Genomic DNA, 26008 nt, shown 5'->3' with positions numbered 1-26008 from the left:
TGGTCTACAAAGCAAGTCCAGGACAGCCAAGGCTACACAGGGAAACCCTGTCTCAGGAAAAAAAAACAAAAGGGGGGGGGGTGACAGTGGTGGGCTGTTCTCAATCAAAGATGAGTTTGGAAAACTTCCCCAGGGCATCCCAATCCCAGTTGTGATCCAGGGTTCATGAGTGGCCTCTCTAGCTGTATCTTTTGGGTATTACAATACAACGTTGTTGTTGTTGTTGTTGTTGTTGTTGTTGTTGTTGTTGTTGCTGTTAGCTCTAGTTGCAACCCCCCAATTTGGTGAGTTTTAAACATTATCAGAAAAACCAACAGATTAGATAATTTACCATAGAGAACGTCAGAGGGTCCATTCAGCTGGGAACTCCTCCTACAGCAAGTGCTATCCCAGCTGGGATGTCCCTGACAAGGGCAGGAAACTGCAGGTCTCGGGAACCAGTGAGGCCACTGCCTTCAAGATGTCATCTAACCTAATCTCCCCTGGAGCCCCAGAGATGGTTGCTCTTACTCCATTTTACGTGTAATTAAACTGAGCCTCCATCTTCTCCTTTGCCCATGGTCACAGGTTTTCGCTTCCACTGGCTAATCCCGTACTGGAACAAGCACTACCTCTAGGCTTCATGCCTCACCAGCTAGCCACCTCTCTCTCGTCTCCTTCACTATGGCTTCTGAGACCAGCCCCCACCCCATCCCAGGCTTGTGGCCTCTAGGCATCCTCCAATTTAACCAATTTGAGAGTTCTGTATTTCCTTTCTCTTCCGGTACAGGCCAGGCCCTCTTTGCCGCTCCCATGACTATTCACCAGCCTTCTGGTCTCCTGACTCTAATCTTGCCCCACCCGTGTCTTCTGAATCCCCATTGGATAATGTCATACCGCATCTTCCTGCAGATCAGCAACTCTGCAGCACTACTGTGTTCCCAGTATTCCAGCTCCTTCTCCCACCACCACCCCCCCTTTGTACTGTAGTGTCCTTCAGGAGGGGAGTTGATCCTCAACACTCCTTCCCCTCTAACATGCATTGGGGCCCTGAAGCATATCCTTTCACTGTTCCAGGCTTTGGATTTTCCATATACACTGAGGATTTCAACATCTCCCTCAGTTCTTTTTAACAGCTCTAAGAATCTGTGTCATATTTACAACAAATTGCTCTTGTGGGGACTCCTTGAGCCTTTCGAAGGAAAGCAGACCAACAGGGACTTTAGTATAGTACATTTGAAGCAGATGTGTACATTGGATCCTTGACTATTATTCAGTAAATATTTGCAAGGGCTACTTTATGCCATGTTTTGTGCTAGTCTGGTATGGCACTTAAATTCCCCTTCTGAAGGGCTTTTCATAGTTGGAGCAGACAGACAGTGGGACAATTACATTTTAGTAGCATGGTTATAGACCACTTGCCTGGCAGGCTCAAAATCCTCCATTTGATCCACAACAGGAATAAAGTAATAAATACAATTTTAAGATTAATGTGAAAGTAAGGGCTGAGAATGGTGCCCAGCTGACAGAGTGCTTGCCTGGGGTGTAAGAGAAGGATCTAGGCTCCATTTCTAGCCATCAGAGCATAAACTGGCTGTGACATAGACACCTGTAATCCCAGCACTCACAAGGTGGAGGCAGGAGAATCAGGAATATAATAAGGCCGTTCTAGCTTTATATTGAGGAGTTTGAGGCCAGCCTGGTCTACAGGAAACCCTGCCTCAAAAGGAAATAACAATTATTCTTACCTACTGTTGCTTTTATTCTAATTACCTACTTTTTGTTTTATGTGGTGGTGTTTGTTTGTTTGTTTCAAGACAGTGTTCTCTGTGTGGCCCTGGCTGTCCTGGAATTCGTTCTCCAGACCAGGCTAGCCTCTAACGCAAACCGACCACCTCTGCCTCCCAGTGTTGGGATCAAAGGTGTGCGCCACCACTGCCCCGTGTGTGTGTGTGTGTGTGTGTGTGTGTGTGTGTGTGTGTTTACCATAATGGAATAACAACCTGACAGGCTCTTCTGTGTTCCTAATGTCATCTGGGAAGCTGAAATTCAGACCCAGGGGACAGATGGCGAGCCACCAGAACTTAAAGTAACTACTACTAGTGAGGACTATTCTCCTGAACCAGTACAAAATTGGTGGGGGGGGGGGTTGTTTGTTTATGTGTTTTGTTTTGTTTTGTTTTGTTGTAAACAGTGACTCTTGTAATTCTGACTGACCTCAAACTCCCAACCAGCTGAGAATGACCTTGAACTTTGGTCCACTGTCTCCAGCGCTGGAGTGCTGGATAACAGTTGAGTGTCACCACACCCAGTTATGTAGGGCTGTTGAGCTACATTCCCAGCCCCAGAATTGGCTTTAAAACCAAAACTAGTATACAGTTTTGCAAGGAAGCAACTTGGGTAATATTTGTCATAAATAGCACATGCCTGAAGCACAGCTCTGTTAGGAAAGAGCCCTGCACGCCTGGGAATGCCTGGGGATGGCATTCCTCCAGGCCTGAGAGACTCTGCCATTGGGCCAGCATGAGGCCCAAGCTGGGCAGCTGGCTGGTTATGGTCCCCAGCTCACAACGACACTGATTAGGCCAGAGAACTGAAAAACAAGGTTGACTATGATGAAAAATGGATGCTACACTAAAAGGAATTGGGACTCTTGGGTTGGTTGGTTTTGCCTCCCAAAAGAAAAAAAACAGTTTATATTGTGCAGACTAACAGTGAGAGCCCTGAAAGGACCAGTTAAGGAACCATTAATATTCATAGGGGAAAAAGTTGATGTTAGCACAATGGGAGGGGACCTTGGGTGGCCCCAGGGAACTGAAGTAAGATTTAGGAAATTGTGTTGCTTTGGGGAAAGTACTTTACTTTGGTAAGCAGGGACTGGTAGGTATTTCATCTTTCCCATGAAGACAAGGTATGATTTTAGCAATCTTTATCACTTTATTAACCATCAAGGTTACAAACATTTTAATAATAGATTCTGTTGCTGTGAAGATTACATTTTCAAGGATTTCTTCTTTAAAATAATCATTTGGGGACTCAGTGGTATAGGTGTGGTAGAGTACTTGGCTAGCTTGCATGAGCCCCTGAGTTCAGTCCCCAGCAAAGCACACGCACGCGCGCGCGCACACACACACACACACACACACACATTAAATATGGCACTTAGTTTGTTCTGATAATCACAAACCACAACAATGAGATTTCCCTCTCCTGTCCTTTGTTTGTTTTTGCTTTTTGCTTTTCCACATAGGATTTCTCTGTGTAGCCCTGGCTGTCCTAGAACTCAATCTGTAGACCAGGCTGTCCTGGATTCACCTGCCTTAGCCTTCCCTGTGATTAAAGGTGTGTACCACCACACCCATCTCCCTCTCCTGCCTTTAATAAAAACTATCCAAGTAACAGATTTCAGGAACCGGAGGACTCCACTTACTGTGGTGAACTGTGTTGTCCAGTTAAAGAGTCAAGAGGACAGAATTCCCAGGATAGGGAACAAGAGAAGAGAGCTGCTTGCAGGGGACCAACCCTAGAGGAGCGTGGTGGGTCTGATGGAGTCCTGATGCATCATCAGCATGCTGGCCTATGAGGAAAGCACCTGGGGCTAGGGAAGAACTTCTCTTGTCAGAGAAGAAAACTTGATCATTCATGGGTCACCTGGTAGAGTGGGACAAAGTGAGCCCTAAAAATAAAGAACATTCTGGTGTTTATTAACAATATTTACAGATGGTCTCAAAGGCAGGAATAAGCACACTGTATGGGGGGCCAGCCAATTCATAGTCATGGCCCTAGAGCCTCTGCTGCAACTGTAGACTGCTGTTGTGCCATACAAATACCCATATGAAGTATTTGGACAGATGGGAGTACCTATGTTCTAATAAAATTTTATATATACACTGAATTTTTATTTAATTTTCACAAGCCACAAGATACTATTTTCTGCTATTTTCTATCATTTAAAATATAAAGATCATAAACCATAGAAAAAGAGATGGCAGGAATGCTTTGGTTCTATAGACTAGGGGTTTGCTCACTTTCAATTAAAAAAAAATCGAAACTGTTAACTGTTATAGAACAAAGCCCAGAAACAATTGAGAGCACACCAAAATGCCAAGCTTAAGGCTGGGGATTTAGCTCAGGGGAGAGCTTGCCTAGCATCTATGAACCCCTGGGTTCCATCCCAGCACTACATAAAATGGGCTTAGTGGCGAATGCCATTAACCCCCAAATTCAGAGGGTGGGAGTAAGAGAAGCACAAGTCCAAGGCCATCCTCACATCAGTTCAAGGCTAATGTTGGAGACATCGGACACTGTCTCAACAAGAACATCACCAACAAGCTCTGATGTCTAAGCAAAAAGTTGGAGGGATGCGAAGAAACAGAAAAATATAGTCTGCAGAGGTGGGCGTGATGGTACACACACCAGGCTAGCACAGCCTCTCTAATAACTGCTAAGATGTAGGCTCAGAGGGTAGATCAAATCTTCCTCCTGTTTTACGTATTTGTTGAAGAGATGTAGTGGTTAGTTTTAATTGTCAATTTGGCATAATACAGGAAGAGAGTCTCAGCAATGGATTGACCTGGTTGGCCTGTGGACGTGTCTGAAGAACATTACCTCACTTACCTTGATCGAGGTGGGAAGATCTGCCCACTGTTGCTGGTGCCATTCCCAGGGTTCTCTAGGAGAAAGCCAGCTGAGCAAGCATCAATGTATTCTTCTCTGCTCTTGACTGTGGATGTGTCATGACTAGTTGATGAAAGCTCCCGCCTGCCACCTTGAATCCCCTGTTATGAGGGACCAATGTGGAACTGTGAGCCAAACAAGCCCTTTCTCCCTTGGCTTGCTTCCATTGGGGGTATTTTATGACAGCAACAGGAAAAGGAAACTAAGACACTGGCGTTGACAGCCGATTGGATTCCAAGGTAGGAAAAAGGAGCGAGGTTGAAGGTACAGGAATAGAAATTCCTCGTTGGAATGCAGCAGAGAAGCAGGCGAAGAGTGAGGATGTAATAAAGACCATCATTGAACCCTGATGCCCCAGGCTGCCCACTGTACAGGCACTTAGACTTCCCAAAGAACAGAGGAAAGCAGGAATAAAATGCTTGAAGAAATCAAATAGTGTTTATTAAAACCCCACCAGATCTTACTGTTAACAAAAACTTACTCTTATCAAATCACTTTCACTTCAGTGTTTCAGCAACTATGTCTTCAATATAATGTATTCCCCTGTAAGCTTATGCTATACATATGCATATATGTGTTTTTACATGCATACATACATATGTGTGTGTATGTTTTCTCAAAACAGGGTTTCTCTATGTAGCTCTTGCTGTCCTGGACTCAATTTGTAGACCAGGCTGGCCTTGAACTCACAGAGATCCTCCTGCCTCTGCCTCCCAGAGTGCTGAGATCACAGGCATGCACCACGACACCAGGCTAATATTTTTGTTTATTTATTTTTAACCAATGTCTCACGGAGCCCAAGCAGCCCCCTCATCCTCCTGCTACCATCCCTTCTCTGCCATGATGTGTGAGACTCTGAAACCGTGAGCCAAAATAAGTCCTTTCTCCTTTATCACCACAACAGGAAACAAAACAAGCTCTATGTGTGTATGTAATTTAACAGTTTTCTCACTGGACGTGGTGGTGCATGCCTTTCATCCCAGCACTCAGGAGGCAGAGGCAGGCGGATAGCTGTGACTTTGAGGCCAGCCTTGTCTACTAAGCAAGTCTAGGACAGCCAAGGCTACACAGAGAAACCCTGTCATGGAAAAAAAAAAAAAAAAAACCGACAAACAAACAAAAAAACTAGTTTTTTCTAGAATTAAAACATTCCGTTTGGGCTGGAGAGGTGGCTCAACGCTTAAAAGCACACCATTTGCTTCTCCAGAGATCCTGAGTTCAATTCCCAGCAACCACATGGTGGCTTCCAACCATCTATAATGAGATCTGGTGTCCTCTTCAGTCCTGCAGGCACCCATGCGGGCAGAAAACTATGTGTAATAAATAAATCTTTATATATTAAAAAAAAAAAAAAAAATCCGTCCTGCAGGAAGGCAAACAACTCAGAGTAGCTTCAAGAAGTCCCTGAAACTGACTGGATTCGTTAGGCTTCTCCTTGCCAAAGTAAGCATAAAAAGCTGGGAGTCCCTCTCAGATGAAAGGAAGCTGATCTGCAAAGAAGATTCTCAGACAAGCTAAGCTAAATAGGCTCCGAGAGGAGAAAAGCTCCAAAAATAACCCAAGACAAGACCGTCTGCCTAGAAGAAGCAAAAACCAGCCGAGCTGCCTGAAAGAGGTTTAGACCAGAGTCACTTGCAAAGGGCTTTCCGATATTTTGAGTTGTCTGCAGGCTGTGCAGTGTGTTCCAGGTTCCCAGCTTTTGTGAGCTGGCACCCATGCTGGTGTGGGCCTGGGCCAGTCATTTCTGCTCCTGTCAGTAACCCCTCATCCATATCCCTGTAGTAACTTCAATGAAACTCTTTGTGTGGGATCCCTATCTGGGGTGAGTAGATATGTGCATTGTGTCTCCCCAAGAAAAGTTTGGTCACACTACAGTAGCTCCTTGGAAGACTATACCAGAGGAATATGTAACTAACACAGGTAAATTTTCTCCCAGGCCTTCAGTGTTTGGCCTCAGTGACAAGTCATCTGACACATTTTGCATTCATTAGTTCTCTGGATACAGATAAGGAAACTGATGCCCAGAGACAATCAGATCTTGCCCAAAGCCAACCATCAAGACTGATCTAGAACCACCAACCACCTCCCTAGTCCCCGCCACACACACTCTAAAGCAGAAGAACCCCATCCCAGGCAGCTCTGCCTCTTTCATAGAAGGAGTCCCCAGCTTCTCTGGTATGCTTCCTTTATTTTTATTTTTTTTTTTTTTAAGGTGGGCTTAGTCCATGGCGCCCTAGGAAGAGCCATAGGTTTTGAGGAACGGAAGACAGCAAGACGCATCCCAGCCCTGCATTTGCCAATAATTGCTCTTCAGATCCTTCTGGAATCTTGTTTGCTTACCTGTTTGTTTGAAGGTCTATCTGTGTAATCCAAGGCTGGCTGAGGAAGCTCAGTGCCCCTGTCTCAGCTTCCGGAGTGGCCTCTGGACCTCTTCTTGGTTCTGTGATTAACTGAGGATAACTCCGAGGTTCTGTGGTTTAAATTCTAAGCCACGTTTCTTGCTGTCAGTACCTGGTTTGTCATCTCCTAGGCAAGAAGATGGGGACCTCTCCATCAACAAAGGGGAGAGAAGAACCTGCACTAATGATGTAGTTCTTCTGCCATATGTGGGAGCAAAGCAACAATGACGCCATCCAAGGTGTTGTAGAACACTGAGAAGCAAAGCACAGCCCCCCCCCCCCCCCCCCGTGCCATCTCAGGGAGCTCCACCGGATCATAAAACTAAGACAGTCATTGGGATTTCTTCCCTTCCCCCTCCCTTAACCTGCCTGTGTCTATCCCAGCCTGGAGGTCAGAATCTCTCTAAGTTCCAATTCTGAGGTAGACACATCATTCCAGGCCCTACTCTGGAAAGGACTCCCTGGTGGTCAGGCACACAAAACAATGAAGCTTGCTCTCAGAGCACCTTGCTGGACGCAGCCTTCCCTCTGAGCTCTTGGTGCTCTGTCTTGCTCCTCTATTGCCTACACTGGCAGTCCTAACTTGTGACTTCCTGGAGGCCTCCTGGGAAGCGTTCTCCTTTGCCTGAGATCTCCCATAGGAATCACAGGTGTCTCCAACACGTTAAGATTTCTCACAGTAAGACCTAGGATCTCTTCTTAGGCCACCTGAAGTGCTGGTTTGAATGCAGACACCCAGGCCCACCCTAAGATAGACTCCTGGGGCACAGGGCACAGGGTTCTGCACACTTTCCAGATGATGCCTCGCAAACATTTGTAACTCCAGGTCTAAAGGCTCTGACACCCTCTTCTGACCTCTGAAGGCACTAGAAATGCACATAGTGCCCTTACCTATGCAAGCAAAACACACACATAAAATAAAATAATATCTTCACGTTGTTTTAAGACAAGATCTGGCTGGGCTCAGTGCACTGCCCAGGCCTGTAATCCCAGCACTCAGGGAAGCAGAGGCAGGTGGATCTCTGGGGATTCCAGGCCAGCCTGATCTACAAAGTGAGTCCAGGATAGCCAAGGCTACACAGAGAAACCCTGTCTTGGGGGCAAAAAAAAGAAAGACAAGGTCTGTCAGGGCCTTGGCTTGCCTAGAACTCCTGCTGGAATTAAAAATGTGTATTACTGCACCCAGCCAATAATCTATTTTTAAAAGCCCCTTAGATAAATATGAAGTATTTGGAGACCCTGTCTTTTTCCTTTAACTGATATTTTTCTTTTCTTATTTTCTTTCTTTCTTTTTTTCTTCCTTCCTTCCTTCCTTCCTTTCCTTCTTTCTAACATTCTGATGAGTTGAAGAACTCCCTCCCTATTTGATTGATGGATCCTTCTTGGCCAGGTAAGAGTTCACTGTATGGTTCAGGCTTAATGGTTCCTCTACCAGCATCTTTTCATATCTGTCTCCCAGGACCCAGCCTTGAGTGAAGGCTCAGTGAAAACAAACGAACAGTCAAAATGATGCTCCATCGCTCCTCACATACCAACCTAGGAGGCGTGCCTGGTGGACATGTGGAAGTGTGACTATGTCTCATGGTTTGAATGTGAAAAGTCTCACACACACCTGAGTTTGAACACTTGATTCCCATGTCATGATACTGTTTTAGGAGGTTGACCCTGGCTGGAGGAAGTCGGTCACTGGGATGAGCCTTGAAGGCCTTGTCTTCTGGTTCCCTCCTGTCTTTCCTGCTTCCTGATCCAGCAAGGTGTTAGGACTCTCTGCCACATGTTCCCGCTGCCTTCCCAGGTATCATGCTGTCCTTACCACGAAGGAACATATACCTCCTAATGAAACTCTTAGTCAAAACAAAGCTTTCCTCCCTCACATCCTGTCAGGGACGAGAAAAGAACTCAGGGATTGAAGGAAACCTCTCGTCACCCATACTCAGAATGAGGCTCAGGTAGTGTTTTCGTGTATGTGGTCAAGTCTTCAAGACTGTACTTCCTGAACACCAATCGTTCAAGTGTTCCCATCAGAGTTCTGTCACCACTTGGGCCTTACTCACTTAATTGTTTCAATGACGTTAACTAGTTCGCTTTTTAAAAGCCTCCTCTTAAATGATAACACTCGTGAAATCACTGGCACATCACTCACCACACAGAATGTGTGGTATTAAATTAAATGGAACCAATGCTTTCTTTTTTTCTCTCTCTCCCTTTTTTTGGGGATGGGGTGAGGATAGGGGGAGAGAGTCTTACATAACCAGCTTTGCCTCAAATTCATTATGTAAAAAGAGACTGGCTTTGAACTTCTAAGCCTCCTGCCTCCACCTCCCAAGTGTTAGGCTTGCAAGCGTGTGCCACCACAGTCGGTTGATGGGAGTGCTGGAAGGAACAAGGCTTTATTGAGTCTTAGCTAAGTACCCTACCAAGTTCTAGCTCCAGCCTGGTATTTTTGAGGCATCCACCATCCTCCTAGCCGTCTGCTGCAGGGCTTCAGCAGGGTGAGGGCCCAAAGCTTCCCGACTCAGCGGGGCTCCCCCATGACCCTCCTTCCATGCCCTATCTGGCACTGAAATTAACAAGTCCCTTGACAGTGCACTGATACCCATGGGAAGGAAGCCTTGGCTAGCCATCAAGGCGTGCTCGCCCGCCTAAGGCGGCCAACAGCGCTGACTTCCACAAAGAGTGGTTTGTGCTCACCAGCATATCTGAGTTTCACATGAGAAGTACAAGCCCGACACATGCCTCGTTGGGACACTCAGTATTGCCTGCCCTGAGTCACACCGCCAGAGCTCAGCTCTGAGTACCAGACACCTTCCCAATCAGTAAACATGAGCTCACCAGCATGTCCCTCTTGCCGTGTTGAAGCAGGTGACATCCCCTGCCAGCCTTGGGCACTTTACAAGAAGACAGCTTGAGTTCCCCAGAGCCCTTGCAGGCTACAGATCTATTTTCCCCATGGGGCTGTTTGTCTTTGAAGTAACATGTGACTTGTATCAAGCCACATGTCGAGGGAGGCTGTTCAACGCCAGCCAAAGAAAACAAGCTAAGGTGCGCTGACAGCTGGCTGCTAGTTTATGATTCACCCAAGGACAAACTGAAACCAGGCACATTTCAAGGGGCTGCCGCGGGGAGTGCATTCAAGCCACAGATGAGCTGTTCCCTGCGGGGTTTAGGGTTGCAACGTGCTCTCGGCTCGCTTCAGCTTTGCGGAGATGGACGCTCAGAAGCAAGGTTTGGGGAAGTGAAGCGTTCTTGATTCAGCTGGATGTCCAGAGGACAAGTGGCAGTCTTGCTTTCTGACTGGTGGTGACCTGAGCTGGCGTCTGTTAGCTTCTCTTCATCTCAGGACCTTCAGTTGTGAGGGGAAGAGTGGACCTCTACTTTGCTTGCCTCTTGGAAATGTATCCAGGTTGAATGAGACAATGCACAAAGATAGGGTGGGACAGAGACAGGGCAGGGCCTATGGAGCACCTCTATGAAGTTAGCTGGGAGCACGTATGGATGGAGCCCTACCATGCTTTCAAACAGCAGGTGAGTTCACGAGGATACATGAAGACCATTGCAAAGTACCAAACTGCTTCAGCCAGGCTGTGGTGGCGCACGCCTTTAATCCCAGCACTTGGGAGGCAGAGGCAGGCGGATCTCTGTGAGTTCGAGGTTAGCCTGGACTACAGCTTGAGTTCCAGGACAGCCAGAGCTGTTACATAAAGAAACTCTGTCTCAAAAAACCATAAAAATAAAAATAAAAAAGTACCAACCTGCTTCAAAACAGCCACAATGATGTTAAAACGCCAGACTGGACCTAGAGCTTGGTAGAGTACTCGACTAGCTTTGTGAAACAGTGGGTTCCTTCCAGTGCAGTTCCCACAGTAACTCAAGGGCAGGCAGGAAGGAGTCAGGACCAGAGTGGAGTGAAGTGACTAGGATATTGATTCAGCGTTCCCCCAAAGATGCACAGGCTGCCGGCTAGGTCCCCAGGGTGGGTTCCTGGGAAGTAGAGTTTTAAAGGAGAGGCCTGGAGAAAGACCTTTGGCCCTTAGAATAAACTGTGGTTGCCCTGTCTATTTCTGGCTTCCTGTTCCAAGATGTGATGTCCTTTATCCACGAGGAAGTGACACAGCCAAGGAGAGAGGGAGGACCCATTCTGCTTATACTTTTAGTGTCAAGAACTGTGAACTAAATAACCTTCTTTTCCTTATAAAATCAGCTTGTCTCAAGTATTTTGTTTTAGTAAAGACCAAGTAAATGCACAGGTTAGTTTTATATCTAAAATAACTTATTTTTAAAAATAAATTGTAGGCTGGGTGGTGGTGGCACATGCCTTTAATCCCAGCAGTTGGGAGGCAGAGGCAGGTGGATCTCTGTGAGTTCAAGGCCAGCCTGGTCTACAAAGCGAGTCCAGGACAGTCAAGACTACACAGAGAAACCCTGTCTCAAAAAAAAAAAAAAAAAAAACCCAAAAACTGTATAAATTAATATTTAAAATAATATAAAAATGTGCTCTTCCATAGGTTTCAGATTTATCATGAAAGGTCAAACTGTGTTTCCAGGTCACTGAAATCCTTCAGAATACAGTACTTGGGAAATATTTTGTGGCTTGATTTGGCAATGAAAATAGACTGATATAGAGAGGTAGGAGCAGCCAACATAAGCCCAGGAACTACACCCCAGAAAAAAAAAAGGATTAGAAGACCAAATATCTGACAAATAAGAACAAAGGGGCCTCTTGGGTATTCCGCAGAGGGACCCAGGGATGACACTGAACACACAGTTCCTGTCTGAGTCTTCAGGGTCTGTAGAAAGATTGCACGTGGCTTTTCCTAAATATGGCTAATTTTAGGAAACAACAGGCAACAGAAAACTCCCAGTTTTCAAGAGAAGAAGAAGGAAAAAAAAGAGAAGAGATGAGAAAAAGGCCAAAAGAAAAGAGCCCAGGGACAGTTAAGCCACAGAAGGCCTAGAAGGAAGCTGTGCTGAGAAGCTTTAATACAATTTCCAATTCTGAAAAGGGCTCTGAGGATTCGGGATGGAGCCATCTATGCCATCTGTCTTAGCTATCCCTGTAGCTGACTACCTGACAAAAGCCACTCAAGAAAGAAAGGGTTGGCTCACCGCACAGGTGGGGAGGTGTGGTGGCAGGAGTGTGAGGCGGTTGGTGACATAGCACCTACAGTCAGGAAATGAGGGGCTCAGTCCTGCTCACCTTTTGAATCACTCTAAAACCCCAGCCATGGAGCGGTGCTGACCACATCCCAGGTAGGTCTTCCTGCCTCAGCTGGCCTAATCTGGAGAACCCCTCACACAATGCCTAGAGGTCTGCTTCTGTGGTGGTTCCAAGCGCCAGTCAATGTCATAGTGTCCTTTTCTCATGTAGGAAAACAATAAAAAGCCATGCTGAACCTCAGCTCTGTGGCAGACAGAAGAGGAGGGAAGGCGGTGCCTGTAGCAGGAGGAACAATTGGGATTTTTTTTTCCCCTACAGAGGAAGGAGCCGGAAGCACCAAGGCAGAAACAATCTTCAGAAGATGTGCTTGATGGACACCTGCTAACAGTTTCCTGTCATCTCTGCACAACTGTCTCTCCCAAACCACTAGGGGACAAAACAGAGCCTGGGGCTAGAGTTCTTGAATGAAAAAAAAAGAAAGAAAGAAAGAAAGAAAAAGGAAAGGACATGGCTGCTCCTAGGTGTGGTGGAGGAGGAAGTTTGTTGTAGACATGTAGAAGAGTCCAGAGTGATCATGACCCTCAGCCATGTGGACTAAGGAGGAGGAGGAGAGAGAGAAGGGGACCAAATATAGCAGCTAGGAGGCCAAAGGCACAAAAGGAGACAGGTTACCAAAATGTCTGGATTATATAGGGAAGAGCCTCTGAGAGAAGGGCAGCCTGGCCATAGCTTGTAACAGGTAGGGACTAAAGAATGCTGGGAGTACCTGGAGGCCAGGTCTGCTTTGACATGTTAAGTAGGTACCTCAGCCTCTTGTCCTGAGTTGAAACTCAACAGTTCTCCAGTAGCTTCTCCCAGCATTGAATGGCCAGTCCTCAGAGTGGGAGTGCGTCTCTAGCTATGAGCTGAAAGCAGAAGGGCCTCTTAAATGCCTGAGGGTAGCCATGGAGTTAGATATAAGGCCATGTGCCACCCTCTGTCCAGTGTGGTGTTTTTGTCTTTGTTTTCTAAGATAAGGTTTCCCTGCGTAGCCTTGGCTGTCTTGGACTCGCTTTGCAGACCAGGCTGGCCTCAAACACACAGAGCTGTCTCTTTCCTCTCCAAGTGCTGGGATTACAGCCGTGCGCCACTGTGCCCGGATTCAGGTGTGCTTTTGTACAGCACAAAGAAGAACCTAACCATGAGAGTGGGCATGAGAACTGGCCCACCGCCAGGCCCCATCAGCAGCCCCTCCCCCAGCTAGCCTGGACTCTTGGTATAGAGGCTCTGTGTTCAATCCAGTAGGGACCAGGTAGGGCTAGCCTGGGAACCAAACCCACACAAGACAAAGTGTCATGCCCCTACCCGACCCCATCGTCCTCAGTTTCCAGATGATGACCTGACAGATTCAGGTGACCACACCCATGAGCAGAAGCTTACTCCAGTGACTGAGGTCAGCACCACCACTATAGCACCTTTGGCCTCTCAACTTGAATGTGTAGGGATTTGAATGAGCTCTTGAAGCAATATTGGAGCGGAGCCATTCCTCAGAGCAAAATAAATACAAACTATACAGGAGGCCCTAACTTCTGGCGGGAGTTGGAAGAGAGAGCAAGCTGTCAAAAAGGAAATGGGGGGGGGCGGGCTGTAAGGGAGAAGATTGGCTCGGGGGAATGGGGATGGGGAACCAAAAAGGACCAGGAACAAAACAACGGAGGAGAGAGTAATTTCTGTCCAGCCATTCAGCCTTTGGGAGGCAAGGCCTGCCCACCCGCTCCTCTTGCTGCTGTTGCTTCTGCTGCCCTGAGACTGAGCCAGGCTGGGGCTACGCTTGCCCCAGTTCTGTTCTTCCTCAGTTTAGATGCTGGTGATTTTGTTGATGACCTGCTCGCAGCTGTCCCCTTCCTTAATCCTCCCCACCCCTATCTATTCTGTCCCCTGCATTCTCCCACCTCCACCCCCTTCATTTCTACCAAACAAATGGAAGTCTCGGAAACCAAAGCCTTGGATTCCCCTGGCCATTGCAGGTGATGTTTCCCTCACCTGAGCTCTTCCATGCTTCTCTCTCTCTCTCTCTCTCTCTCTCTCTCTCTCTCTCTCTCTCTCTCTCTCTCTCTCTCTCTCACACACACACACACACACACACACACACACACACATACAGACATAGATATACACACATACAGAGACACACCAACATACACGTACCACCGCCACCACCACCTCTCACACCAATCTGGCTGACCCCGCCCCCAGCACTGGTGAATAGAGACACCACCATGTTTGACTTCTTAATGTGTGTGCTGGGGAACTGGCATCAGGTCCCCATGGTCACCTCACTTTACTGAGTCATCTCCACCTTCCATTTGTGTTTTTTTGGTTGGTTGGTTTTTGTTTTGTTTGTTTGTTTTGTTTTGGGTCTTTTGAGACAGTATCTCACTGTGTAAGCTTTTCCTGACCTTAGACTTCCTAATTTGTAGCGCTTGCCCTGCCTCACCCTTAACCTCCCACCACACCTGGCACCCTCATGATCACAGGGCTGACGAGGAAGTTCCCGGCACCACCAGAGAGAGTCGTTGGTAGCCTAGGGAAAAAACAGGCATTGAAGCATAGCGTCTCACTTTGGAATGATAGATAGGAAAGGGCACCAGCTAGCCTAAGGCAGAGACCAGTCACCCAGGGCCCTGCCTCTGCTGGACACAGACCAAAGTGCTTGGCACGGAAAGCGCTCTGTCTTTCTGAGCCCCCCAGTCTAGCAGGGGCCTTAAGCAGGGGCACATCCGGGTACAGGTGGGTCTTGTGAAGCGCTCAGAAGGATAAATGTCGGGCATTGTGTTCGGGTACTGGTACCCTCTTCATCGACTCTTCCCAGGTAAGCCGGAAGGAACCTCGGGGGTGGGGGGCTTTTGTTTCTAACTCTACCTTCCGTAAAGAAGTATCATTGGTTGGAGCCCAAGGGCACTGAGAAGAGATGAGAGTCCAGACCCTCAGCCCGCGGAGTGCATTGCAAAGTCCTTGCCGGCTGCCTGTACATGGCTCCAACACCCAAGCAATTGGTTTCCCCAGCAACCAGGAATGCTGCTGAGGGACCACGGTAGATCCTCTGGGCTTCACTGGAGAAGCTGAGTCAACGAGTGGCAAAGGGACCAACTCCTCTGCTGAGTTCTCTGCTGCAGTCACAGTACCCAGTCTGCTTCCTTCACCCCACGGATGTTGTTTCCAAGATCTCTTCACGACTCCCACATGAGCATCCCCATCTCAGGAACTGTCTCCAGGGAAACGAGCACAAGACAAACCAGTCTTTCATAACCGCTGTGTATGTCACCACCACTAGGGTCCCACGGGAAGAGTGAGCTAGCCTGGGAACGCCTGTGCTTGTCATCTTGCACCTGGGAGGGTGCATTAGAAACCAAAGGGCTGTTTTCTAGTGGCCTTTGAGGACAGGGAGCCGGAGGCCATTGCTAGCCATTGCTAGCTGTCCAGGAGGAGGGCATCCCAGACTTGACCCGCATTCTTCTTCTTCTTCTTCTCTTCTTTTTTTTTTTTTTTTTTTTTTTTTTTTTTTTTTTTTTTTTTTTTTTTAGCATTTCCAGACATCGCTAGGCAGCCCTCACCATCTGGGAGCTCTTCTTTACTTCAAAGCCAGAATTCCTGCTTCCTTCAAGTGTCCCCGCTTCCTCTCCCCTTTTTCCTCATGGAGCTGTGTTCTTGCCAACAAAGAAAGTTGAAAAGGAACAAAGGCATATGGTTTTCCTATTAAGACTGACACCCACATGTGAGGGAAGCCAGAGGGAGGCGTTCAAATAAGGGCAACGGAAATCCGCTTATGTGGCACTCGGTTTTTCAGGCTGATTTTTAAAAGCTTACCGAAATACTGAAAGCTCTCCTTTCTTCGGCTTCTTTAATTTTTGGAATATTTAGAGTATACCAGAGACTCCTCTATAGAGAGGCAAAGGAACACAGAAGACTCTGGATCTGGAGACACCACAAGTGGGTGCAGACTTATTTCTCAGCAGTGTATGGTGGTGCATGCCTGGAGTCTAGGCTACTGGGCAGCAGTGAGGTGGTGGGGATCACGAGAGCCTGGCCAGGGCCACACTGGGAGACCCTAACCTCTCGCTCCAAAGTCTTATTTCTACCACACATTAGCTGTGGGACTACAAGTTCCCGGAACTTGAGAAACTGAGAGATTGTGAGTTTGAGACTAGCCTGGGCTACATACAGAGACACCCTGCCTCAAAAAACGCCAAGTGGCTGAGAGAAAGCCATCTCAAAGTCATTGGTTAGAGAGCTCCAAATAGTAGAACTGGCGTTCAGATCCCCAGAACTCACCTAAATGCTGGGTGGCTGTGGTGGCTCATCACAGCCTTTGTGACCCTCAGTTTCCTGATTGTGCAAAGGGGTTTCTAGTCTTGTGTGACACAGGACCCTTGCATGGCGTAAGTGGGGTCCTGGTTTCCATCCTTAGCAACGGAAAAAAAGGGGAGGGAGGGAAAGAGGGAAGAGGAGAAGCAAACCCTGGGAAAGCAGTGTTCCTCAAGGCATTGGGCTCCATCTCTGATGCCAATTATCACCCTAGAAGCGGTGGCACACACCTGTAACTTTAAACTGGGGAGGTGGAGACAAGAAGGTCAGAAGTTCAAGGTCATCTTCAACTGTGTAGCAAATTCCAGCCTGGCCTGAGAGACATGAGACTCTTTATCAAAACAGAAAGACAGAGGGAGCTTAATCCGTGTAGCAAGACCTTGTCTCAAAATCAAGTCAAATCAAAATAAGAGCACACAAAAGGCAAACCATCTGGACAGATATTTCATGAGAGAAGTTAAGCAAATGACAAGAGCATTCAAAGACATTCAATGTTATTAGTCCTTTGATATATATGCAGATTAGTAAAACCACAGGGCGTAACACGGTCACACCTGTGTTCAAACAGCTAAGCTAAAGAGAGTGGCCACACACCACACTAACGCTTGTCCAGGAAGTGCAGCACCTGGAGCCTTCATACACCAGTAGACTATTAAATAGTTCTACAGGCCAGGCATGCTGCCGTGCGACCATAGGTCTAGTCACTCAGGAGACAGTGGCAGGAAGATCTCTTGAGGGCAAGGCTTCAAGATTCTGTCTTAAAAACCAAAACCCACAGGGCTCTGTTACACAGAGAAACCCTGTCTCAAAAACAAAATAAAACAAAATCCAGAGCCAGGCATGGAAGTGTGTGCTTGTAGTCCCAGCACTCAGGGAGGCAGAGGCAGGCGGATCTCTATGAGGCCAGCCTGGTCTACAAAGCGAGTCCAGGACAGCCAAGGATACAGAAAAACAAAACAAAACAAAAAACGCCCAAACAACAAAAACTGCAATGCTGAGAAAAAGTTCACTAGCTTCTCACAAAATCCAACATGTTCTATCCTGGTGCAGCCATTCTCCTGGAAATCTATCTACTCAGGAGAAATAATTCTATGCAACCACAGGTCCGGTTTGTTCCTGGTGTCTTTATTGATAATAACCATGACCTAGAAATAGCTCAGCATCTTTCATTAGCCCGGTGGACATCGGGAGTCATACCCAAGATAGAGCTCTCTGGGTCCGGCGCCCAGACTCCAGCAGAGAGGGGATACTCTGAGCAGCAATGTCACTATGAGATAGCCCAATTCCACACTCCTGGATGTTCTGAGATAGCCCACCCTGGGGCAGATGGTAGGGCCTGGAGCCTGATGTGAGGGCTGACCATGCCTTTTCCTGCCTTAGCCATGAAATTAATTTCTGAACCCCTCTGGCACAATCCAAATGTGAGCCCGCCTTTAACGTATCTCTCAGCAGCTTCCCCTGGCACCCCTACCCCTGCTCTCAGAGAGAGCTACCTGTGCCTTGTCACTCTGTCACGTTCTTCATTTGGATAGCTGCCTCTTGTTCACCACTGTCTGAAGCGCGGAGCACTCGGCGGGTCTTTAGTGTGGATTTGTCGATGAAGTGAAACATCTACTGTGGTTGACCGTTTACCATGAGAAAGCTTATTTACTTCTCGGTGTGTGGCTGCAGGGTTGAACCCACTGAGTCCCTGAGAAGCAAACCCTCTCACTTCACCATTGAACTTACTGAGCCAGTCCCATTTCTTTCTTTCTTTGTTTATTCTAGTTTTAATTATTGCCTATGTGTCCTGTGTGTAGGTATGTGCATGTGTCTGAGGAAACCGGATTTCCCTGGAGCTGTCTTTTATTATGAGCTGCCTAATGTGGGTGCCAGGATCTGAACTCATGTCCTCTGGAAGAGCGTGTATGCTCGTAAACACTGAGCCATCTCTTCAGGACTTTGTTCTCTTAGCCTTCAAGATGATATTATACAGAGTTACCTAAAGCCATTTTCATGCAATATGAGCTGTGGTTTGGGCGTACCCACCCATGTTCCGCTACCCTCTGAGTCAGTCCCCGACACTAGTACCCATCACACTAGTACCCAGTCCATGAACAGCTTTGTTTTACTGTCATCAGTACATACATGATTTCATCAGTACATATCATTTCTAGGGCCCAAAAGTGAGAGGAAGCATACCATATTTGTCTTCTTGAGACTGACTTAAATTCATTTAATATAATTATCTTCAGTTGCATCCATTTTCCTGCAAAAGACATAACTTTATTCTTTAAATGTACTTATATATTCATGTATGTACATATGTATGCACGTATGTATGTATTCACTCATCATGTGAGGGGGAGAGGGAGAGAGGGAGGTGAGGGAGGATATATACCTCACCAATTTGGAGGTGACTCTCAGGAGACGAGGTCTTTCTTGTTTCTGCAACGCTGCGTGCCCTGACCTGGGTGGCCTGCTCCACCTCCCATCTCAGCTGAGGACTGCTGCTATCGAAGACATCTCTATCACATCTAGGCTTTTTCTGTAAGTGCCGGGGACAGAATTCAGTTTGGCAGGCTTTTGGTGGCAAGCACTTTTCCCTCCTTAGCCGTCTCCACAGTCCCTGTCTATGCCTGAAAACGTCTACTGTGCATATAAGCCATGTTTTCTTTTTGTTTTTTCCAAGACAGGGTTTCTCTGTGTGGCCTTGACTGTTGTGCTTTCCGAGTACTGGGACTAAAGGCGTGTGCCACCTCACCTAGCCAAGCCACATTTTCTTTGTGCGTTCTGACGTTCATATGGTGGCACAATAAACCCTGATTTGTAAATGCCTCTGTGATTGGCCCACAGAGAAACTCTTAGGTTAATACCAAGGAGTGAGATAGCTCATTATAGGGAATATGTATTTTTGTGTTTTGAGGAATGAAGCCACAGTGGCTGGCTTAGTTTACAGTCCCACCAGCTGGGATTAGGGGTTCTCTTGGCTACGTCACCATCAGCATTTATTGTTATTTGTTTTCTTGATGACTGCTGTTCTGGCTGGGGTAAGGTAATCCCCATGGAGATTTTATTTGCATTTCTCTGAAGACTTATAAAGTTGGACATTTTTTCACATGCTTATTTGGCCATTTGTATTTCTGGTTTTGAAGGCTGTTCACTTCATTGGCCCATTTTCAGTTGGTTTGTTCGCTTGCTTTTCATTTCATTATTATTTTTGTTCTTTGCATATTATAGATATTAATTCTCTGTCATATGTGAGGCTGCATCCTCACTCAGTTGTTTCCATTCCAAGACTCATTCTAAGCACCCTGAGATGTGAGCTGGCTGGGGCACAGGCTGCTGGTTGAACCCGACTCAATGCCATGGTTCCTGAACCTGTTGCACTTGTGCCACCCTCAGCCTCTCATGAAGACTATGTGCACACAGCTGGGCAGTGGCAGTGCATGCCTTTAATCCCAGCACTTGGGAGGCAGAGACAGGAGGATCTCCGTGAGTTCGAGACCAGCCTGGTGTACAGAGCAAGTTCCAGGACAGCCAGAGCTGTTTGTTACACAGAGAAACCCTATCTCGAAAAACAAAAAACAGAAAAAAAAATGGAGTATGTACAGACATACACGCTTGCCTGTCCTTCCCAGGACTCCATGAGACAGCATATAGAAAATGCTAAAAAAAAAAAAAAAAAAAAAAAAAAAAAAAAAAAAAGCCCATTTTCCTGCTAGTTAGTGCTCTTGAATCCTGGAGAACAGAACTCCACAGCTCTAAGTGGTGTGCACTCGGGGTGGAATGGAGTGCAAGGCTGTACTGGCTGCTGACCTCACATTTGCCTAACTGGTTGTCTTAGGGGTGTGCCACCTTCATGAAAACCTGGTTGGATTTCCTATGGGTTCCCACGGAGACTGGACTCTCTGGGAGGGATCTGATGCCACCACCTTCTCTCATTGACCTGGTGACAACTCCACTCACCCCTCTGGAGGCCTCAGTCATCCATCTGACTGTATTACTTAGGGGAAGTCAGAGCTCATAATGATTTCACTAATCCTCCTGAGGTCACACACTGCAGGTTGTTTTCTTAGCATGAGGCAGGGCCCAGGAGATCTTTGCTGACTGCAACATGGCCTGTGTGGTAGGCGACTGGGAACAGGGCTCCTCCTTCCTGGGAACAGGGAGACATAGAGGTATCGGGGTGAAGATCCAGGTCACTGACAAACCCTCTCTGGTCCCCAAAGGTTGCCACATAATTCCTGTGAGCTTTGAGGCTTCTCACAGTTCTAGGGCTAAAGCCCACAGCCATTGGGTTAGCAGGGCTGAACTCTCCCCACCCAGCCTTTGCTTGGGGAAATGAACTTGGTAATTCTAGCTTCTGAGGGCCTGCCCTAGGGTCAGCATGGTGTGAGACACTGGACCTTTGGGCAAGCCAGATGCTACCATCAGAGTCCCCCTCCCTGTGTACCTCTGAGCCAAGTGCGCCTCTTTGAAAGATGGCCAAAGGCTTGCTGTCTTCCTTGATGGTCCTCACTAACCAGCCAACCCTCTGAGCTCCGGTATCCTCAGCATTTGCCAGATTGCTAGAAACCAAGTCACAGAGAAGCCGCTTGGCACAGAAAGACTGTAAGCCCTTCCTCACCTGGCTGGCCACCCTCCCAGAAGATACAGAAGAGGTGGGGCTTCATGGCTTTAAGGCTGTAATGCTAAAATGCTTTCTAAACAGGCAGAGCGAAGGGGACAGAATACAACACAACACCTACCCCTGTGTCGGAAGAATCCAAGGGTGATTTGACTCTAAGACGTCTGTCATCCACAAGTTTAGGAGTCAGTCTAAAAGGCTGCAGAGCCTGCCAAAATCCCTGTGGCCGCTCAGAAACTTCTCTCACCAATCCTTGAAACATCCATCCGCTAAGCCAGCCTCTCACAGACATCACTTAGGAAGCTTGCATTTCTAAGAATGTTGCAGGAGCTGTGGATGGTGGTATTCAGCACCAAATCCTCAGTGTTAGGATTTGTGTGGAGCCAGGGAGCTAGCTTGCTGTGCTCTCTCAGAACACCTGGATGTCTTGGAGCCTCGGTTGCTACATCCATGTAAAGGAAGATAGAGTGTCCCGCCCATCCGCTTCAGAAAGGTGGGGCCTGGGAAAGCCACTCTCAGATTCTAAGAGGCAGCAGATGCAGGAGAGGGTGTGGGTGCTGTTAGCACTAAGAGGACCACTAATTGTGCATTGCCCATTACTCGTGGCTTCTATAAGGTCCCTGGGAACCTTAACCTTACACCTTAACACAGGTAGAGCCATGAATATCATAACTGAAATGCAGTTAATTAAGGAAAGAGGCAACTCACTCAATGGGTGGCTTCTCTGCCCTCTGTCACCTGAAAAAACTCCCAAGTGGCTAAGTAGTTGATAAAGGTCCCGTGTCTGCTCAGCCACAAAGAGCAACCCTGACTTCTCAGTAGGAGAGAAAGGACATGGTGCCTCCCATGAGGTGGTTTTTTTTTGGGGGGGGGTGGTAGGGTTGTTGTTTGTTTGTTTTTCAAGACAGGGTTTTTCTGTATAGCCTTGGCTGTCCTGGCCTCGCTTTGTAGACCAGGCTGGCCTCAAACTCACAGCGATCCGCATGCCTCTGCCTCCCAAGTGCTGGGATTAAGGGCATGCACCACCATGGTTGGCTCATGGTTGTTTGTTCTCCTTGAAAATACAGAGGAAATAAATGTACGAAACACAACAAATGTGCAGTGATGAACCCAGGCTGGATTATGCTCCTTGTTAGAACAAGGTTGTAAAATAATTGATTTGGTTTTGGAAGATGAGATTTCTCTGTGTAGCCCTGGCTGTCCTGAAACTTGTTTTGTAGACCAGGCTGGCCTCAAACTCAGAGATCCACCTGCCTCTGCTGCCTGGGATTAATGACGTACTACACCATGCCTGGTTCGTAAAACAATTTATGATGTTTTATTTTATGAAGGGAAAGGTCTGTGTTAGTCTATGTGTCCTGCTAGATCAGAATATGTCGTGCAGGGTAATTCATAAAGAACAGAAATTTGTTTTCCACTGCTGTGGACACCAAGAGGTCGAAGATTGGGTGTGGCATCTCATGGGAGACTTTTCTCTGCTTCCAAGGTGGTACCTATTGCTGCATCCTTTGAGCACTGTTTTCTGGCACAGTGGACAGTAGAATGGCAGATGGGCCTACGCTATTCTCTCCAGCCCTTCTCTCCAGCCCTTCTGCACTCATTCCAGGTGAACCCCTGGTCACTTAACTGTCACCTCTTCATGCTTTCCCATTGAGTCTGGAGTCTCAGTCTGTTAGTCTGGGGAGGACATGTACATTCAAATCATAAAGAAGCCTTAATGAAGAGCAGGGCCCAGAGGACAGGGAATATGCCATCCTTGGAGGAGTTGTCTATGTAACAAGATAATAACAACGGCTGCAGTTCTTTGTAGCACCTCTCACTATAGAGATGGTTTGGCCAGGTCTAAATGGCTCTAAAGCCTGGCCCTCAGTACTCTTGCTGTTTCTTGTCTTTTTCCCATGGAGCCTTGGGAGCATCTTGTGGGTGATCCTGACCTTGTGGGTGCTAAGGTGAGGCATTGGCCTTGGAGTTATTGCTGTCATCCTAGCAACTATCAGACCGAAGCAGACCCAGGTAACTGACCGGTGACACTGAGTAGGACAAGCTAAGCTCAGCGGAAGAAGAGCTGCCCGGGTGAGCCCAGCCCATACCGCCGACTCACAGAACTGTTAGCTAAGTCCATGCCTGTGTTTAATCATCCACTAAGTTTTAGGATGATTTTCTATACAACCAAAGCTTGATTGATGTAGCTGCCGCCAACCCTCAGGAAGAATGTCCAAACGAGAAGGACCAGCCCAGTGCTGTTCAGCAGAAATGAAGCACTTCCCACACAAGTGTGTACTTTCTAATTGTCTAGTACCACAATTTTAAGAATAAAGAAATATGGGAAATTCATTTTGATGATACATTTCATTAACCCAACACATCCAAAATATTAACATTTCCATGTGTAATTAGCATAAAAATAGTTGTGAGGTAATTTACATCTTTTCATTCATATTAGAGCTTTGAGATACAACACACAAGTTTACACTTAACAGCCATTGGACTAACTACATTTCAAATGCTCTGTGGCATCTTATTGAACTGCACACAATCAGACTTCTGAATGCTTGCATTTCATTAGTCAATAATCATTTCCCCTCAAATGTGGGGGCTAGTATTACTAAAGCTTTTTTGAGATTGAAAGGACATTGTTAATCAGTTTTCCATCATTGTTACATTGGCACTTGAGACAATGGACTCATGAAGGAAAAAAAGGGGGGGTTATCTTGGCCTATACCTTTATTCTGCAGTAATTCTGCCTCACTGTTTTGGACCTGTAGGAAGGCGGCACATCAGGGCAGGAGAAGAGGACAATGCCCTGGGCACCTCCCATGAAGCCCTCCTCCCTACCTCTCAATGATTCTGCCACGCTACAGTGCCATACCTTACACCGGGGGTTAAACTGGGCCTTCAGTGTATGTTTAAATATCTAAATTAAATCAGGAGCGTGTATGTGTGTGTGTGTGTGTGTGTGTGTGTGTGAGAGAGAGAGAGAGAGACAGAGACAGAGACAGAGAGAGAGAGAGAGAGAGAGAGAGAGAGACAGAGAGACAGAGAGACAGAGAGAGAGACAGAGACAGAGACAGAAACAGAGAGAACAATTTCTCTGAACAAAAAGACTTTTTAATACCTTTTTTTTTTTTTTAGAGTTAGAAACATCTTTATTTTTAAATTCTGATCTACTAAGTTAGCGTTTTCCACCAACTCGGGGAGCAGAGACCTTCACAGGTTTCACTATCTTTTGTCTAGGTGCTGCCTTTGTGGGGGCCTTGGCAGCAGTCATTGCTGTCTTCTTTGATGCCTGCTTAGCCTTTTTTGCTTCCTTGGCAGCCCAGATAGCCTGCTCTCGCTGAGCTTTCCTAACTTCTGGCTTCTGGTTCCTCTTGGCCATAATATCAGCAAGAGACGCACCAGTGATGGCCCGCTGGAATTTGACTGCACGGCGGGTTCTTTTCTTTTGAATTTCTTCCGACTGTCCTTTCTTGTGTTTTCTTCTGTAGAGGACAGTCCAGTTTATCTGCCGAGGGTTCCTTTTGGAAAGGAATGCAGACTCGCATTTTGCATTAAGAAACTGGAAAACCTTCCCGTTGGTCCTGGCGTAGCCCCGCCAGTGTCCGGGGTAGATCTTGTACCTGCTGAAACTGCACAGCTCGACCTTCATGGTGATAGCTGCCAGCCGGCCGGAAGGAAGATGGCGAAGAGAAAGAAAGGATCATGGGAGAACACCTTATCTTTAATACCTTTTTAACACTTTGCCCAGTTCACGGAGTGCCTGGGTTATTTGGTCAAACATTATTGTGGGAGTTTCTGCACGGGTTTGAAAATTTACCATTTAAAGCCACAGACTAAACAAGGTAGACCTTCTGTGGGGTGGCCCCATCCAATCAGTAACGGCCTGTGTAGACCGCTTTTCCCAGGTCAAAGGAACTTACTCTTGAGGGTTTAGGGGTTTTTCCTCTTGCAGTCAGACTCAATGGGATCTTCAAGTCCTGCTGGGTCTGAGCCAGGTGGCCTCCATACTGGGACTGTGCAACAGGCTGTCTTGGGTCTCAAGCCTTCAGATTTGAGCTGCTATTGGAGCCATAGCTATCCTGGGCTCTCAAGCCAACTGCATGTCTCAGGACTCAACGCAGTGCTCAGCTACGCCAAAAGCCACTTGGTAACATAGCTTTCTCTCAACTCCCCAGTCCAAACTGAGTGCCTCTGAGTCTCTAGGGTGGACAGGCACCACCATGTCAAAACCTCCCCTGCCACGATCGGCCCCGACTGGAACCAGTGCTAACATTACAAACTGTAACCCTGATCTACAGATGAGCAAACTGAGCAAGAGGCAGGAAGCAAGTCAGTGCCACAGCTCGGCTGGTCGAGGGTTGGATCTTCAGACCTTTTCAGCCAAGACCCTGCCCTTTACTCATCCAGAGAGGAGGCAGAGAGGGGCTCTGAGCTCCCCACTGTTTGTGGAGCAGTGAATGGAACAGCTTTGCAGTCAACGTCAGTGGACAGAAGGAAAGCGAGCATTGGATCTTGCCACGGAAAAAAGCACATGACGCAGCACATGAAAAGGTGGCTGTGGTTCAGAAACACTAGATGCTTTTTGCTTCTGTGAGAGAGTTAGCGGCCTTCATTTGGCTCCACCTACCTACCTACCGTGGCTCAAGTCTAGCTGAAATTGAAGGCTCTTTGGCTCTGACCCCATTAGCCTCTGTGAGCAGAGTCTGTCCCTGGCCCACAGAGAGACTTTGAATAAGGTGTGCCCTCTGGTTGAGTTCCTGAGCCCCGGGGTATATGTCACTGTTCCATGAAAATGCTAAGCCACAGTGAGGCAGGAGCAATTTCAGTAGGTGAGCGATATTATTA

At 47.2% G+C, this 26008-nt stretch overlaps 1 protein-coding gene across 1 annotated transcript; it reads right to left on the bottom strand.

The window, feature by feature from the left end:
• Positions 1-24282: 24282 nt before the first annotated feature.
• Positions 24283-24876, bottom strand: LOC127201846 (60S ribosomal protein L24-like). Its single transcript, XM_051160544.1, has one exon. The coding sequence runs from the start codon at positions 24810-24812 to the stop codon at positions 24339-24341; it is 474 nt and encodes a 157-aa protein (XP_051016501.1). The 5' UTR covers positions 24813-24876; the 3' UTR covers positions 24283-24338.
• Positions 24877-26008: the final 1132 nt, after the last annotated feature.

This window comes from Acomys russatus, chromosome 17 (assembly GCF_903995435.1).
Source record: "Acomys russatus chromosome 17, mAcoRus1.1, whole genome shotgun sequence".
NCBI classification, from domain to species: Eukaryota; Metazoa; Chordata; class Mammalia; order Rodentia; family Muridae; genus Acomys; species Acomys russatus.
The sequence above is the reverse complement of the archived record's forward strand: the minus strand, read 5'-3'. Positions and strand labels throughout refer to the sequence as shown.